Raw genomic sequence first — 17,758 nt, 5'->3', positions numbered from 1 at the left:
TACAAATACAAGTAATCCCACTGAGAAATGATAGATGCTTGACATAGTTCTCACCTTGTTTCTGGCAAGAACATTAGCACCGGCTTTAACAAGCAGTTTGACAGACTGGCTGAATCCATGCCAAGAGGCTTCGTGAAGAGCAGTGTTACCATCCTGCAGAAAACACGACAGCAGGTGAGTCATTCAAGACCACGAGACCGCTTCCCCCCCACCCCCCATAGCTGCTCATGAGGTTTTATTTTTAACTGCTTGGAGAGAAACACCACTTTTATTTTAATAGGGATTTATTTCTCTAGAATATTGAAATGTAGCCTTCATAAACGCAATTATAAGCACTTCATGAAAACTTTGTTCATCAATTTGGCTTTGTGTGAGATTTGTGGCTCCAGGGGCCTTTTTTAAAAAAAATATTACGGTACTGCATTCAGAATCAGGAATCCACTGAATACTCCACTTGTTCAGAACATCTTTATAAAAACACAAAATTTGTATTCATTTTGTTAAAAAAAAACATTACCATACAGTACATGACTTTGAACCACTGTCATCAATGTTGCTTAAAAAGGAAATACAAAAATCTATTACAATGAGACCCATGGAGGTAGAAAAATAATTTTTAAATACATTTGTGTAATAAAATGTGTTTCTAATTAGATGTTTTCTGGGGCAGGTGAAAAAAAGTCAGCAGCTGGAAACTGGAATAGCTGTCGTCATCAGTGTATTCTTTATGCCATACAATGCAACTCAAACACTTTTCCTTTTTCCAGATTTAATAGAATGAAAAAGTCACGTTGAGGCCCCTATTGAAACTGCTGTGAATCAGCAGCCCAATTCTAGGGAAGGATTCAGCTCTGTTCAAATGAACTGGATGAAACTCTTCTCCAGCACTGGGGAAATGCTTTATAGTTTATACTGTAGCACACTGAATAACAACCTAAGGGTTATTTATTAAGCCCCAAAGCGGCGAACTGCCCAAAATCCCCATTTAAGTCAATGGGAGTTTCATACACGCGCACACGCACACACGCACACACACACACACACACACACACACACACACACACACACACACACACACACACACACACACACACACACACACACACACACACACACGTGTATAATTATTATCCAAGTTCCAAAGTTTAAAAGTTTACATAACAAACAATAATACAATATATACAGTACCACAACTTTTTTTTATCTTACCATTTTCTTTTACAGGTCTGAATTGTTGCCAGGTTTATTAGATGTTAAACATTTTCAATGTAGTTTGATATCCTACTTGTATAAAACCATGCCTATGGCAATAGATTCCATTATTGCAATACCTTATCTTGTCTGTCCAAAGCACATCCTTCTTGAATTAGTGCTACAAGGATGTCACCATTTCCTACAACTGCTGCACGGTGCAAGGCTGTCTGGTCACCCTAAAAAAATGACATTTATACCTGTTAAATTGCCCTTCAGCCAATATGATCAGTTACGAAATAATCAGGACTGTGGGAGTAATACATTTGATGGCACTTAAAATGCCCCAAAACAGGTTTAAATCCTTCTGATTCTTTTATGGGGTTTAAAATTGCTTTCATTGGGGTTGACATCACAACACACATATAGTAAGGGATTTTGGCAGACCAGGATTGTGGGAAACAAGGTGAACATGCAAACTGAGGATATTTGCACAATTGCATAACCCTTTATTATCTCAAGACGTTGCACTTATTGGGAAATCCATTCAAATTGATTTTAGACTACTGTATGGAAAGAACTGTAATCAAAGCCGGTGTGTAATCAGAGTCTGGAGACCACTAAACAAATTGCACTTATACAGCACACATATTGTCAATCTTTGATTCCACTATATATAATGCAACCTATATTAATCTGTACAACCACAACCCAGGGAATTGTACACAGGGAATTTAATCCTGAACATTGTTAGTGTGAATCAGATTGTTGCAACAGTGCCACATTCTTTAAATAGCCATTAGGTTATTGTAGGAATAGAACATGTTCCAAGCATCTTCATGTTAATCTGAGGACATTTAATTAGACCACAATTTATATGAGCAGAAACCAGAAACTCTTAAATAAATGAAAGCAAGTGCACCTAAACAATGCTCGTTCACAAACCAGAGCCGAAATGAACATGTAATACAAAGCAATAGTCATTTCCCATGTCCTAGTCCTCCATTGATACTGTTGATGAAGTTGACAAGTTTGCTGCCCTGCAGCCAATGGACGGATCACATACTCTGTTCAATTCTGATAAAACAATTATTGGCCACGCCAGATAGTTGGGTAATGTAGTATTTCTGAGAAACAAACACAAATTCACTGTACTTCTGCCTTGGATGGGGTCTTGCGGAATAGCACCTCTTTGTAAATATGTGCCAAGGTCTTTAAGTAGATTACACCAAGAAACACCATTAAATCCACTTAATAAACACTAATCAATATTCCCCACTTTAAATTTAACCTCTGCTCAAACAATGAAAGATGAAATCAATAGAAGAGCCAGAAAGGACACAAGGAGGGAATGTTGTGCTCAACTAAATGAAAAATAAAATGTGTTAAGTCCATTAAAACAATTAATATAGAATATGAATAGATCATAACTGTCACACAGTTTACATTAAAAAAAAATCAATACATTTTATAAACACATAAAAATATGAAAATATAAATCAACCGATGATTATTAAAAGTTTATACAATGCCAATCTGAGCTATGGCCATTACTGTAATGTTCTATAAACATACAGAATTTTCTAATTACGTAAATCTGATTCAGGTTGGTTTTATTACCTGACCCTAGAAGGTTACTGATATTCTGGAGTAGAATGAATCACGGCATAACTCAATACAGCCCATGCAAGTGTGCAATCCACAATGCAACAATATGACGCTAACCTAAGTATTATTCATGAATATTGACCTCTTGAAGGCCAGACAGGTCAGCGACGCATTGCATCGCATTGCTAACCCATGTAGCACCCAATGGATTATTGGTACAAAAAGCAAAAACGAGGCTCAATGTATAAGAGAGATTTCTGACCTCCTTTGCTTTTTCTGATCTTCTATGCTCTCTCCTATCTTTCCTCCACTGCTTTTTCTCATCTCTCTTTTTCTTGCTTCCTTTCAACATGGGACCTCCCTCTTTCACTATGTGTGAGACATTTGCGGTGTGCGCCCTCATGGACCAATCGCAGAGTGCAGCGAAGTTCCAATGAGGGTTTGCAGCATAGACAGAGAGAAGAAAACAATTAGTTCCCAGGTTTACTTATTCTAACTACAATGCAAGCTGGACATCACAATCATTATATTTTTCTATGCACCACCAGAGGTCAGTCTACAACAAATCGCTTGCATTTTGGTGCTGGGAAATTTGAGAAAAAATATGTCTCTAAGGCAAGTACTGTAGTTTTAATCAAGAGAATGCTACTTGTCGGCATCATCAGCAAACCGATACTTGATCCTATTTGTTGCCTTGACCTATACAAATTTAGAATGACAATAAAATTAGATTTACAACTCAAGTGGCATTACCTCCTTTTTTATTTAATTTGTTACTAGTTGTGAAGCAGAGGCTCGCCAGGGCTTAAGCACATTGATTTCAGCTCCAGGGACCCCCTGCTTCCAGGGATACATATCTCGGAAAAGGCTGCCAGAAGCAGCTCCAGCTGGGCACAACAAATGTCTATTTAAAGGTCCCGTGTCCTGCGGCCCAATAGGAAGAAGCAATGTCATCCTTTGCAGCTTCCTATTGGCCAGTGTGATGTGGGATCTTAAAACATGCCAGAGATTACGGGGAGTAGGGGGTCCCCACTGCTGAAATGAAAGCAGTTCAGCTCTGGAGATCCCCTGCTTCCCACCTAGAGGGCAAATATATATTTTATTTTTTAAAGGCAATGGTGCTGTAAGGTGGTCACACATGGAATAATATTTTTTACTTTATTTCTACAACAGAGATGAGGTCACAGAGGGACAAAAGCTTACGTTTGCAGAAGTTGCCAACCACCTATTTGACATTAATTAGCTGTCATAATAATACTTCCTGGAAATAATTTTATGTTATACACCAAGAAGAAGGGCCAGCTTGCCCTATCGGGCGTTCGGACTTGCACCATCCCACCGCATGCCTGCACATCCCCAGCACCGGCTCACGGCATTCACACATTGCAGTTACACAGGCCCCGCGCTCTTCCCCACTATAATTAAACGGATGGCTGGGAGAGAGAGCTCGGCCTCCAAGACTTCCCTTTGGCAGAGCGGCCCTCCTCTATAGGCGGCGTAGTGTCATGGCGACGCGACATCACACTGCGATGCATGAGCAAGACAAAGCGCCATCACGTGACACAGTGGGAGGAGGGCCGGCAGATAAATCAAATGCCCCGGGTCACCTTTCACCCCCCTTTGCCAAATCCCACTGTGAAGGCCTGCCTCCCACCCCCCCAAACTTGCCCTTATTGAAGTATCTGGTTATGGGGTGAGTGCTGCCACAGAATGAACATTCATGCCAGAAGCAGCAACTGCTAAATTTGCACAGGTCTTCCGTAAAGGCTCAGCAATGACCTTCATTAATACCATCCACCAGCCCGACGGACCACCCACTGTCCTTGGGGGGGGGAGGGGAGGGGCAGCTTCGGTGTTGTTAGCTCAATCCACAAATCCATATCCTTTGCATCCCTAGATAATTGTTTGCACACCGCCAAACTTGCTCATCATAGCATCATTGCCACCAATCCATCCTGCTACACTGCCTCTGCGCCAACCCCACCATGTCTTGGTATTTAAACAGAACTGAGCCAATATGGGGTGGTTTTTTTCGGCAATTACACTAGTTAGGATGGAGAATGCTTGGAACCAATTAGAAAACGTTGGAGGAATAACCTTTTCTTAATATCTTCTTTTTTAGCCTCGCCTTTCTTGCTAGACCTCGCTAAAGCCTCCATGTAGCCTGGCAGCAAAAATAATAGTTCAATATACCACCCTCTTCCCTTAGATCTTCTTCACCTCAACTGGTAAATGCAACCCCAACGGGCTGGTGACGCATGTATAAGTGTCCTTAAAACAAACATCAGAAACGTTCCCTACCTCAGCAGGGCTCACCGCGGAGCCAGGCAGTGCAACCACAGCCTCTCAACCTGAGGCAGAAAGCCGCCCCACCCCTCACTTCTAGCCCACCTGGGCAGGAGCTGAACCCCGCCAGCAAAGGGTGGCCCCTATCCCACAATGCTGCCATGCTGGAGGCTGCAACAGCCCGGGGTGTGAGTTCTGGCATCATTGCACCCCCTTGGACAACCGTAGGACCCCTCGAGTGGCTCTCCAGAGCTAACGGAACATCCCTTAGCTCCCAGGTCCCAAAGCAGGGTCCCGCTCCCAATAGGCTCACCCCCATTCTGCGATGCTAGTCCATCAACATCCTGTCCTCTGGCCACCATTGTTTGCTGTGGAACTCATTCTGGGGGGCCACTGCCCCCAATTGCACACTTGAGGAGGCCAATTTCCCCCTCCCCCGAGTTAGCCCAACAATGGCACCTCAACACCCAGGGGGGCTTTGAAGAGGATCACTCCTCTATCTTCCCTATGGGGGCCACTCACTAAAGGGGAGGGATGCCAGGAGGGAGCAGTAGGCCTGGGTCCCAGGGCCCGCCTCTTACCCCCAGCTAGATATGGCAGCCGACTTGCACAGTCTCCCGCTGCGATCAGTCGACACTGCAGGCTCAGCATCAATACTCAAGCTCTCTGGGGACCCAGCACGCCTGTGTGTGCACCGCTTTGGCTCCCTGCCATGTGGTTCACTGGAGGGTTCCAATGGAGCCTCGCTTTCACCTCCTACAGTTCCTTAACTCAAAACGCTGTTGCAGTAACCTACATCCCGGGGATGGGGCTCTGCTTGGAGCTGCTGGAGGAGCTCCTGCAACACCGAGACGTACATGTTGTTAATTCATCGCGGGAAAGACGCAAAATGCCCGCTCTGGCTCCTGTATTACCTCTCTCCGGCCAGACCCCAGGCTGCATCTCTATCCTCCCAGAAGCCCCTACGGAATGGAAATAAATGGAGGATTGGGGGTAGCCTTGCCCTAATGGTCAAGGTGCCCCTTCACATAAGGCTCAGGCTATGTCTCCCTGAGGGCTCATGGTTATACCAAACAGAAACAGTTTATTATACTATGCAGTGCTAGTGCATAAGACACCTTCAGGCAGCGGAAGACATTACTTACAGTATTGCCAATACACATGAATAGGCAGTAAGGTGTCTTCCGGTACTAGAAAGTGTTTTGTGGAATAGTACTGCTTAGTAAACAGTATGTGCAGCATGTAACTCCACCTTAACTCCTCCTGCTGCCACTTTCCAAAATGCATGTTGATGCATATGGGGGAATTTGGGGCAAAGTACCTTAATAGAGTGACACAAAATTAAACACACCCATTTTGCTAAAAATTGCCTTAATAAAAAGATCCCTAAATGTACGTCAAATTTGCACTGGTCTCTGTAAAGGCGCAGTAATAACCCATTTAATAATTCTTTACAAAGAGATATACTGTATTTAAAATTGTTAAATATTCAGCGTAAATTGAGCTGTTTTACACAAGTAAGTATAGAAGTATAGTAATGTGTTGCTGAGCCTCCGTTAACTAATGGAGGATGATGTGGTGCCAAGCAGACATACAGCAGTGCTAAGTAAATTTACTGGCAATGCCTACAAGAATATTGTAAAGTAATTAGAAAAGGACACAATGTATTACTAATTAAAAAAAAGAAGACCATCAAAATGTCAGTTCGCAGAACTTACAATATTACTTGGCAAAGCAGAATAAATATAATAGTATTAAACCAGCAGAGTTAAGAGATTTAAGGGATGATGAAGAAATCACACTTTAATAACTTTAATAGCCGCTATTGCGCATTAACTGCCACGGACTGACTATCATAGTTAAATAATCTCCCCCACAGACTGTAATTGTCCACTCACAAATCTGCCTGAACTCACAGAAGAAACAGTCTGTCGCTGGCTGCCCACATGCTTAAAGGTTAAAAAAAACGACAAAGAAACATTTTCTTACTCTGGGTCGCAAGATTACACTCCTGAGGTCAAGAGTGGAAGTATGACTACAATTTAGTGAGTCTCAGACTGATTTCAAAAGACCATTGACATTTTAGTGCCCACCTTCACCCAGTTTATCTAATTTACTTCTGTCGTATGATGAGAGGTTCTCAACATTTTTGCTGGAGGCACTAACTATTGCCTATATTTTTATAATTTGTGACTTTGTTTGTGAGGGCCAGGTCTATTCATATTACAGTACGTCTCAAGAGTGGAGGTATGACTACAATTTAATGAGTCTCAGACTGATTGCAGAAGACCAGCGACCTTTTATATAAGCTCTTTGGGACCCATTTTACAAAAACATGTATGCTATTTTATTTCTATAACATGAAAAAAATATATGTTTTTCGATTGGCAAAACAAATGGTAGTACTCAGAATTCATTACTCCAAGGTATCATCGTACTTTGACCAGTGAGAGTAGGGAGATTAAAACATTTAACATGAGACCGCTTGAAGAAGTACTGAAGCTCAAGTATAAAAATCTATTGCAATTCAAAGCTAAAATGTAGACTGCAACTGTGAGAAGGAGACACCGCAAACCTACCACAAGACATAAATCTGGAGAAAAACAGCTGCCTTGTGAGTGGCTGTAATATATTTAGTAAAGAATGTTTTCCCATATATAGAAAGATATCTGTCCTGTGGTATGTGCTCTTTTATCAAGATGCCAAGAGATGATGCACAAATGCCACAAAGAAATGAAAGACCTTATTCATCGCGATATTTCAGTTTGTATTTTTGCCACTACTAAACTAAAATGGCTGCAGGGTCACCCAATCAGAAGTTGGAATGTTAGCTTGTCATGGCTTTCTAGTGGAACCTAGAGTCAGGCTCACCCCAGTGGCCTCCCACGCGTTTCTCCCAGGCTTAAATTCTTGTAAGAGAACTTCCTAATGAAATATCTTGGGAAAGGGTGGGACCCCGTAACTTTTAGTGCCGCAGCTAAGCTCCAGGGGACCTTTTGTTGAGAAGATTACAGTAATTCTTCACGTGTGATTGAGCTACTGGTTTCTTTGGTGAATGTATTAATTGCTTAACATTTCAGCGTACAAGACATACAGTAGATCTTAATATGCAATACTGTTTCATGATTTAAATCTGAAACCTATGATGATAATTATTCAATAGGTGTATTGTATTGTATTACGTTAAGGGATAGCTTGTAAGCAGTGATATTCCATAAGACCCCTTATGGCGCCAGAGGACCCTTTATGGTCCATTCACTTGAACTGCTAGCACTGTTTAGTAAATATGGATCTATATCTTTATTGCATAAACAATGTTTTAGGTGCATTCATACCCATCTAAAGGTAGAGTATGTATGAGAGCTCAAATGTAAGTGAAACAACTTACATTGTAATTGTCTTTCTTAAACACATGTAATAATACTTAAGGAAAACATTTGTCTGTTTTGGTTTCTTTGGAAATTAAGAAGAATTTACATTTCAACTGGGGCATCTAAATTGGGAGGTGGTTGTCAATGTAGTGTTTACTCAACCTCTAACCCAGGGGTGCGCAACCGGTGGGCGCTGGGAGAGGAGGATGGCGAGAGCGGAGCAGGGCAGTGGAAGAGGGGGATGGCAGTGGGAGAAGAAGACGAAGGGCCACGGGAGTGGAGCAGGGCGGTGGCAGAGGAGAGCAGTGGGAGAGGAGGACGGAGGGAGGGTCGCTAGAGTGGAGCAGGATGGCAGCGGAGCTGGGTGGCGGGAGCGAAGCAGAGCAGAAGCGAAGCAGGATGGCTGGGGAGGAGTGCGCAGCAGCGGTCCGACTCTGAAGTATTCACTGACTTCTAGTGTCTGACGCTGTTACAGCGCAGCTCCTCCCCGGCTGTCCTCATCCTCTCCCGCCCTGCTTCGCTCCCACCATCCAACTCTTCTGCTGCCCTGCTCCGCTCTGCCAGATCCACATCCCCTTCTCCCGCTGATCTCCTCTGCCACCGCCCTGCTCCGCTCCTGCGGCCCTCCTCTACCGAACCAGGTAGGCATTGTTACGGGGTGAGAGGAGAGGGAGTGAGTGGAGAGGGGGTGAGTGGAGAAGGGTAAGAGAGGAGGAGGGGAAGAGAGAGGAGGAGTGGGATGAGAGGGAGAGGAGGGGGTGAGAGAGGAGGAGAGGGATGAGGAGAGAGAGTTGAGAGGCGAGGGTGAGAGAGGATGTGGGGGAGGGGGAGGAGATGGGGGGAGAGGAGATGAGAGGGACAGAAAGGGAATGAGATGGAGGAAAAAGGGGGGAGAGGAGATGAGGGGGGGAGAGGAGATGAGGGGGAGAGAAAGGGGAAGAGAGGTAGAAAGGGGAGAGGAGGGGTGAGAAAGAGGATGCATTAGGAGTTTAAATAATAATAAACAAAATAGCTGTCAGCATTATCTTATTATACTACTACACTGATTTATTTAAAAAAACAAAACCTTATATCATTTGTCATGTTTTGCTGTTTTAAAAATGTTGAAGTATGTAAGTATTTTTACGCATTTGTATTCACATTTATATTGTATATAGTGCAAACTCCTGTTCAGCAGTTTTTGATATCACAGCTTTCCATGTTTACAAACTAATTAAAAAATTATTTGAAACTCATTGCAGGTGTCTGGTCATTTTAAATAAAAAAATGTCACTTGATTTTAATCCTTAAAGCAGCAATCCTGCTGAGGTTTGAAGCAAGAGGTCTCCGGATCTGAACTCTGTTAATTTGAGCTCTGGGGACCCCCTGCTTCTTGTGATATATACCACCGTAAGGGGGTGATGGCAGCAGCTCCAGCTGGATTATGTATGAAGAACATAACGGCAGTTTAAATGTCCCGCGTCAAGCAGGCCAATAGGAACCTGTGACATCATCCCTTGTGGCTTCCGATTGGCCTGTATGACCAGAACCTTTAAACCCCCAGAGCGGCTGCCGCCGCCCACTACGGATGTATATATCTCAGGGAAAGACAAAAATACCCAATGCTACATCCAATATAACAAAAAATACATACTGTAGTTAAATACTTAAATGTTTGTATTCTCATAAGTAAGGGTCATTTAGTTAAACCCTTTGGCCAAAGCGTTATAAGCCTGCAGCCACGTCACAGCATGACCAGTATGCAGGTCCTAACACCACCTGTGAATATTCTCATTTATCTCTGCAGTGTATGGAGAAATGTCTCACTTAAATGAATAAAGAAGTCACCAGAGCTCAACCTGCTGTGTCTTGTAAAATATAACATTCTTCCTATATATTGTATTTCCGGCAATGACGTTACTCGCAGGCTAATTATTAACAAACTAACCAAGAAAATAATCCCAGTCCAATAGCACTCATTACCCCTACGAATAAAGAATGTTTGACAATGCAGAATACACTCAAATATAACTTTTATTTACATGACCTATTACAAAGTGTGGTGTCAGACCTTACAAATTAATGACTCAAAATGCTGCCAAATAAATATAAAAATGAACCGTCTGACTTGCCTCTTATCTCTTGATCTCTTGATCTCTTGATCACTTGACCTATTTTATGGTCACAGGTGGATTCTAAAGGATTAGACCTATATTGAGGTTGCAATGGTTGAGAGTATCACTATATACAATATTTACAAAGCCTGCAACCTTAGGGATATCTTACACCTAAGTAATGAATCTGCCTCTGCTGTACAAGTCATGCACCTTTTGAAAATGTTATTACAAAGAATCAATACTACGTAGTTAATTTGTATCTCTCTTGAAGCATATATGACTATCCTATGCCATGTAGTACAGTCCTGCAGCTGGTTTCATAGCATGAGTCAGTCACCCATCCATCAGTATTTGTAATCTATAATCTATCGACGGGACCAGCGGGCAGTGTCAGCAACCACCATGATAGACATCGCTTTCGCCTGTGATGTAATCAATGGACGTCTGTACCTGCCGACATATGTTTCGCGTAATGGCTACGCTTTGTCAAGGCGAAAAGTAATTTTTATACCCAATGTGCTGACCTTTTTGTCAGATCGAGTGCCTAGTTTATAGATTACAAATATGATGTAAATAAGTTATATTTTAGTGTATTCTGTATTCTCAGATATTCTTTCTTCAATGAGTGCTATTTGATTGGGATTCTCTTCCTGGTTAGTTTGTTCGCATATATTATCCCTGCCCAGCACCAACCCTAGACTATACCACATACTGTAGACTGAGCGAGGGTACCTTTCTAGTTTGACGTACCGGCTAATTATTATCCTTAAAATGTAATAATGAGCTGAGACAAATATCTGAAAATCTATTGAACCATGGATAAGACTGGGAACCTCATGCTTGGGATAAAACCCCATAATAAAGGTAATGCAAATAAAAAAAGCTAATACAAATTGCAGTAGTGCATATTTGCAGCTTTAAGTTGCTGAGCATATCTTTATATATATGTATATGAACCATCGCCGTCATGTCCAATATTGCAAGCTCAACATCGCACAATTAATTTTAAACAGGTCTGTGAGAATTTAATACATTACAAAATGTTAAAGTACCTAATTTGAATAATTTTGTGCATGTTGATCCAACACTTTTTATTAGTTAAGATAACACTCCTTGATTTGCAATAAAAGAGTCAATTCACAGAAAGCATGTCAGGCACCAATTTTCAACCATAGTAATTTGCAACTCCCAGAGCGTATGCAGTCTGCTTGTGAATTAAACAGATTGCAGATACAGTTCAAAGGGCATGGATGCAGATTTTAATACAGTCTTTTGTACTTACATCGTCCTGAACGTCAAGATCACATCCCGCTTTCAACAGAATTTGGACTACGTTAAGATGTCCTTTGTTAGCTGCAAGATGCAATGGGGTTCGTCCCTGCTGTGAAAAAAAAGAACATACTGTATGTCATTTTAAGCATTTCGAAATGCAAGAATAAATGTAAATTATAAACCACACACTGTATGAGATGTTTTAACATTTCGACACAAGATGTAGATTTTATATTCTTTTCATTTCCATTTCCACAACACCCATTTTACCATAACTGTGAACACTTGATGAGTGTTTTTGTTTTGTTTGAACCTGTATAGCAATCTTTATTATTCATATGTGGAGGTAACCCTAATCTCAAGTGCAGCTTTACTTGTACTGTACTTACCATGTCTCTTTTTGTTGAGGTGTTTGATACTACTAATCTACCAATAAGAAACTGAGAAAAGTTAGGTTACCACCAGTGCACCAGGAAAAGTTGTTTGCAAAAAACATAGCCTTTAGTACAGTAGTACCATATTCAATGATCAACCACAGCCAGTAGGGAGAAGCATCACTCTCCAAACATATTGCTTCTCTAATGATGCCCTAATAACCGCTTACTATTGTATTGTATGTCTTTATTTATATAGCGTCATTAATGTACATAGCGCTTCACAGTAGTAATACACGTGGTAATCAAATAAATAACAGATAATATAAATAACAGGTCATGGGAATAAGTGCATCAGACATAAAAGTAACATTAAGGAAGAGGAGTCCCTGCTCCGAGGAGCTTACAGTCTAATTGGTAGGTAGGGAGAACGTAAAGAGACAGTAGGAGGGAATTTTGGTAAGTGCGTCTGCAGGGGGCCAAGCTTTATGTATCATGTGTCCAGTATAATCCACAGTGCTTTTCTGAACTTGAGGTGGGAGCAGAGGTAACACGTTTAATTATTGGTAAACCAGTTGTTCAGGAAGACACACAGATGGCCTTTTTTAATGGAAACGATGAAGTATCCAAATATAGCAAACCCAGGAGAGCAGCCATGCTTGTTTTCTTGATGGACACTGTCAAGAAAGGGGTTAGGTTGGTAGTAGGCTAGCTTTCCCTCTTTTCACTTGAGAAGGCATAATGAGTACATAATGATAGACTCCAGGAAAACTTTTCTCACTTATGGGCCCCTATACTATATACAAAAAAACATGATAAAATACAGTTAGTGTTGTAATTTCCAGGGACGTCAATGGAAGTTAGTGCATTATTAACAGTATGTTATGTCATTTGTGGACAGTGCCTACAAGAGTTTATCATATATTATCTTTATGTTATTTTATCCTCAGCTGTTAATAATATTATGATTAATAGAACATCCAGCTTTATCTGAATGGGGAAAAAGGGGTTAACAGCCAAAGAGTCAGGCTCAAAGTAAGGAAACAACTCTATTTATTGAAAAAACATGATCAAAAAGGAGGTATAATACTCTCCTACGCGTTTCGTACTCAGTGGTACTTTATGAAGTGGTACTTTATGAAGTACCACTGAGTACGAAACGCGTAGGAGAGTATTACACCTCCTTTCTAATCAAGTTTTTTCAATAAATAGTTTTTCATTACTTTGTGCCTGACTCTCTTTGGCTGTGCGCTGTTAACACCTTTTTTCTACATTTGGATTTTCACCCCAGCTGCACCCCATCCTTGGAGAGACAGATTCTGGGGTGATAGAGGAAGATTTGAAATGTGAGTATGAATCTTATTATTTTTGTGTAGGGACTATCCCAATGAGGCTTTGAGGGGTGTATTCACTTTCACCAACTCATTGCTTTCAGGGAACATCTGTCCCTTGCCATAGACATCATTAGACTCCTCACCGTTTATAATTACATATTTTTGGAAGTGTGAACCTCCCCCTGTTTTGAATACTGTGTCTCCATTTATTATCAGTATATGCTTACACTGGTGATCCAGCACTTAAGCACCCAGTACCACTGTTGTTTTGCATCTATTATCGAATAGGATGAAGCAATAAGAAAAACAAGAACATATTCTTGTCCTGTGAACTTATATTCATTAAGTTCATGGTTGCTATGAAGTATTTTAAAATGGAAAAATCACTTCTAGAAAGAGGCTAAGATAATGGAAACTGCTTTCTAGATTATTTAAATAACTTGTTTTCTACCAAACTGTTAGATAAGACACTAATTGTGACGGTAGGGGCAGCCTGGCCAGCACATTAAAAGTTAAGCCCTGTAGTTGTCCTACCAGTCAAGATGGATTCCTAGATTACAGGCTAAAATACCATCTTATTGCAGCCAAAATGGCTGACCAGTATGTTTCTGTGTATCCCCCTGTAAGGCTGTTTATTCCCCATGCATATGTAATGTAATGTATTTCTACGACTCCTTTGTGTTCTGATCTGGTAATTAAGTTACTAAGGAGATTAAAAACACTCCGGTATATATGTCTTTTTTTAACCTTGATAAAGCGCCTCGGTGTGAAACGCGTAGGTATGGGCTACTTGCCTTTGTATGTCACTATGATCCATTACATTTTTTCAGTTTTTTACCAATGGGAGTGTTTCTCTCTAATTATTACTAAGCTTGCATATGGGTAGTGTGCTGCCTTTTTTCTCTCTCCATTTTTGCATAATGTCATGTAACCTGGAGCTTTTTGTGGCATTTGCACATTATTTTGCAAAAATAATGATGATAGTAATAATGTGGTTTATGAAGATTGAGATGGACAAATATTTATATTCTTCATCCACTTTATATTTAATATTAGATGAGAATTATTTTTTGTCAATATTGTGCTTTTGAGCGCACTATATATAGTTGCACAATTTTAGGGTACCACACATATATCTTTCTGCTCATTTGCATGTCATTTCCCAGAATCCTTTGCTGCAGTGGAGCCACTCTATGCTAAGAAAACTTCCAAAGACTTGAAAAAGGAATTTCTGAGTTCAGAAAAATTATTGAAAAAGGAAACATTATATTGGTGGGATATGACAAAGTTATGTCAGTATGTTGAAGTAAATAGGATACCAGGGGACCGTAGGCAATTATTTTTCATGATGCTGACTGTAGCAAAACTTGTTCAGACATTTTGGACAAGTGTTTAATAATAGCCCTAATGAAACTATTGAAAAAACAAATAGTACAAATTGAATGATGTATTGAAAAAAAAAAAACTATAAAAAATTTGAACCAATTGAAAATACTAAGGATTTTTCTGAGGGGGCACGGCGGTTGCAGAGGACCCCTGCTCTTCAACGAGGCATTTAAATTAAATGTCGGGGGACCGCGTGAGGCCTCTGCAACCTCAACTCACCGGCATTCAGCCGGCTTTTGGTCACGTCACTATGACAATGCGGCGTCAAATGACACCGCGGGGTCATGGGACATGACGCGTCGTCATAGAAACACGCGGCAAATTACGCTGCGGGGTCACGTGACCCTCAGCGTCATTTGACGCCGGGTCACTGGAGAGGGGGGCACAAGCACTGGGGCCGGCACACAGGGGGGGGGCGTAGCAAAAAAACTTTGCGCACCCCTGCCATAGGGAACCTGGGACTAAGAATGCTAGAAACGTAAAGTGCATGATAATATGACTCTAGATTCTCCACCATTAAGGATTTAGATTGATCCAATTTTGGATGCAAATGATGGAACAGTCTTTCCAAGACCAAGTTTTTGTTTGGGGGCCAGACCTCAGCCTATATTACAACGACTACAGTATCTACTCCCCAGAACTTTGCTTTAGGTAGAACCACCAGAGGAAAAGATGATTAGAGATACTGAACACATAAGAAAAGAGTACTTTCAAGCAAGGACGACAAAACTAAATGAGAGGCTAGAAAAGAAAGAGAGGAGGGAGGAAGGACCAACAAAAAAGATGTCATATACCCATCACAACTTACATTAAAAAGACACTCCCCGCGCCACTTTTTTTTGTGTTAAAAAAAATTACGTTTGAAGCAGGGTTGAAGCAGGGGGTCTCTACGGAGCTGAACTACATTCATTTTAACTCCAGGGACCACCTGATTCACGAGACACTTACCTCTGAAGGCGGTGTCAGTAGCCGCCCCCAGACTAATCTTTTCACCATAAAACTTACTGAAAATCACATGAATGTTCTCAGAAAATGTCTTTCATTTGCCCCATATGGGAAGAACATAAAAACGGAGGCGCAAACACAAACACTAATAATAGTGAAAAAAGGGGGGAGTGTCCAAAAATTTGAAGTGACATATAAATAAAAGTTTACATGAGGTGATAAGAGAAGGGCTAAACCGGGGATACACTCCTGATCTGCAAAAACCTAAAAACATTTCCACTTAAGGAAGAGAGGGTAAAAGAAAAAAACACAATACAGTAGTGTAATAGAGTCAAACAACTCAAATGTATTGGTAGTAAAAAAATGCAAACTCACAAACAAATAGTTTAAAAGAGCCTCAAGTTATGATAACCAAAGAAGGATATCACGGCTTTGTCCCTTCTAGTTCCAGGTGTTGTCATCGGTAGGTCCCAAAATCAATTCTGGCTGTAGACCATAGCAGGGTTTTCAGCTGTGTCGCCGGTCTCTCCTGCTTGTCAGTGCAGCGAGATGCTTGGTGCTTCGCTCCGATCTCAAACCAACCTGATGTCACTCGTCTTTGACGGAACTAGAGACTGGGTCTCAGTAATGGAGACATAGAGCAGCCGTACTCCGGGGGATGCCGTGGAACAGCACAATGTGGCAAAATCCAACACATTTCTCTCTGCAAAAAGCTTCCTCAGCATTCCCCTTGAATTAATTTTTTGCATGCTCTGGAGAGAGTATTTACATTTTTGGACACATTTTGCTACAACAGATTTTTGTGGATTAAGTGCATAGTTTTTCTATCATAAAGAGGGACCTGAGACCCTGGCAAATATATCAATTTACAACAAAGTGTGGGAAACAGTTTCAGGCAAAGAGAACCCTGCTTGTGCAGCCAACACAACACAACACAGACAAACAATTTCTTCAAAGTGCAGGTCTCCTATAAGACAAAGATACAAAGTAGAGCTCTACTCACAAGTTCATAATGAAGTTCTCCATTTAATATGACAGCCAAGAACAGTGGAAAACAATGTTTCAGGCCATATGGACCTTTCATAGATATGTGGTGAGTTGGTGCATCACAAAATAAGCTTATCAGTAGCATAAGTCCATCCAAATGAATCCAAACTTCAGAACCACTGTATAATTAACAGAGATGTTCATCCCAGGGGGAAAAAGGAGACCTAGTGGTGCCCACACAGCTACCACATCCAATGGTTCCTTAAAGACATAATTCACAAATGGGTTATGATCAATAAACAATCCCACACAAGAGAGGTTATAATAAAAGGGCTGATGCCCTGTACCTGACTGTGGAAGTTCCAAGTGGGATGGATTCTGCAGCGTGCAGTCCTCAGAGGTGTAGATCAGCAGATGAAGGAAGAAAGGAGCACAGCCACCCGCATCCAGAGTGCATGGAATGAAAAATAGGGCAACTCCAAGTACTGTACAATAAAAACAAATATTTATTCATTAATCGGCTTACAAATTGGGGTAGAACAATGCACCAACGCGTTTCACGTTTGGTGCGTTGTTCTACCCCATTGTAAGCTGATTAATTAATAAATATTCGTTTTTATTGTACTTGGAGTTGCCCTATTTTCATTCCATGCACTCTGGATGCGGATAACTGTGCTCTTTTCTTCCTTCAGCTGCATATGGACCTTTCATCAGGTTCACCTGTAGTGGCAGCATATAGATATGATTGCAATTGAGTAAGGGGTTAATATGAACTCATTGAAAGTACCTTGCCGGGCAGAAAGGTGAGTTGGCTAAAGTAGCTGTGTGTATTAACTCTGGTTGCGTATCTAAGGCTGCTAACCCTGTGCTGCTGACCGCGCTCATGCTTGGAGAGCGGTGACGTCACC

The 17,758-nt window shown here is 41.3% G+C and overlaps 1 protein-coding gene across 6 annotated transcripts in view; it reads right to left on the bottom strand.

Moving 5' to 3' along the window:
- ANKRD6 (ankyrin repeat domain 6) overlaps nt 1–17,758 on the bottom strand; it is a 204,189-nt gene that overhangs the window by 40,532 nt on the left and 145,899 nt on the right. For 4 of the 6 annotated variants that reach the window (XM_075597448.1, XM_075597452.1, XM_075597453.1 and 1 more), the window contains exons 3-5: nt 11,835–11,933; nt 1,332–1,430; nt 55–153 (exon numbers count right to left, since the gene is read on the bottom strand). In XM_075597448.1, coding sequence (XP_075453563.1) covers nt 55–153; nt 1,332–1,430; nt 11,835–11,933 — 297 coding nt within the window. Of the gene's footprint in view, nt 1–54; nt 154–1,331; nt 1,431–3,061; nt 3,198–11,834; nt 11,934–17,758 lie in introns of those variants that run through there. The other 2 variants (XM_075597450.1, XM_075597451.1) reach the window with 2 other exon arrangements.

This window comes from Ascaphus truei, chromosome 4 (genome assembly GCF_040206685.1).
Source record: "Ascaphus truei isolate aAscTru1 chromosome 4, aAscTru1.hap1, whole genome shotgun sequence".
Lineage (NCBI taxonomy): Eukaryota > Metazoa > Chordata > Amphibia > Anura > Ascaphidae > Ascaphus > Ascaphus truei.
This window is presented reverse-complemented; position numbering and strand designations above follow the sequence as displayed.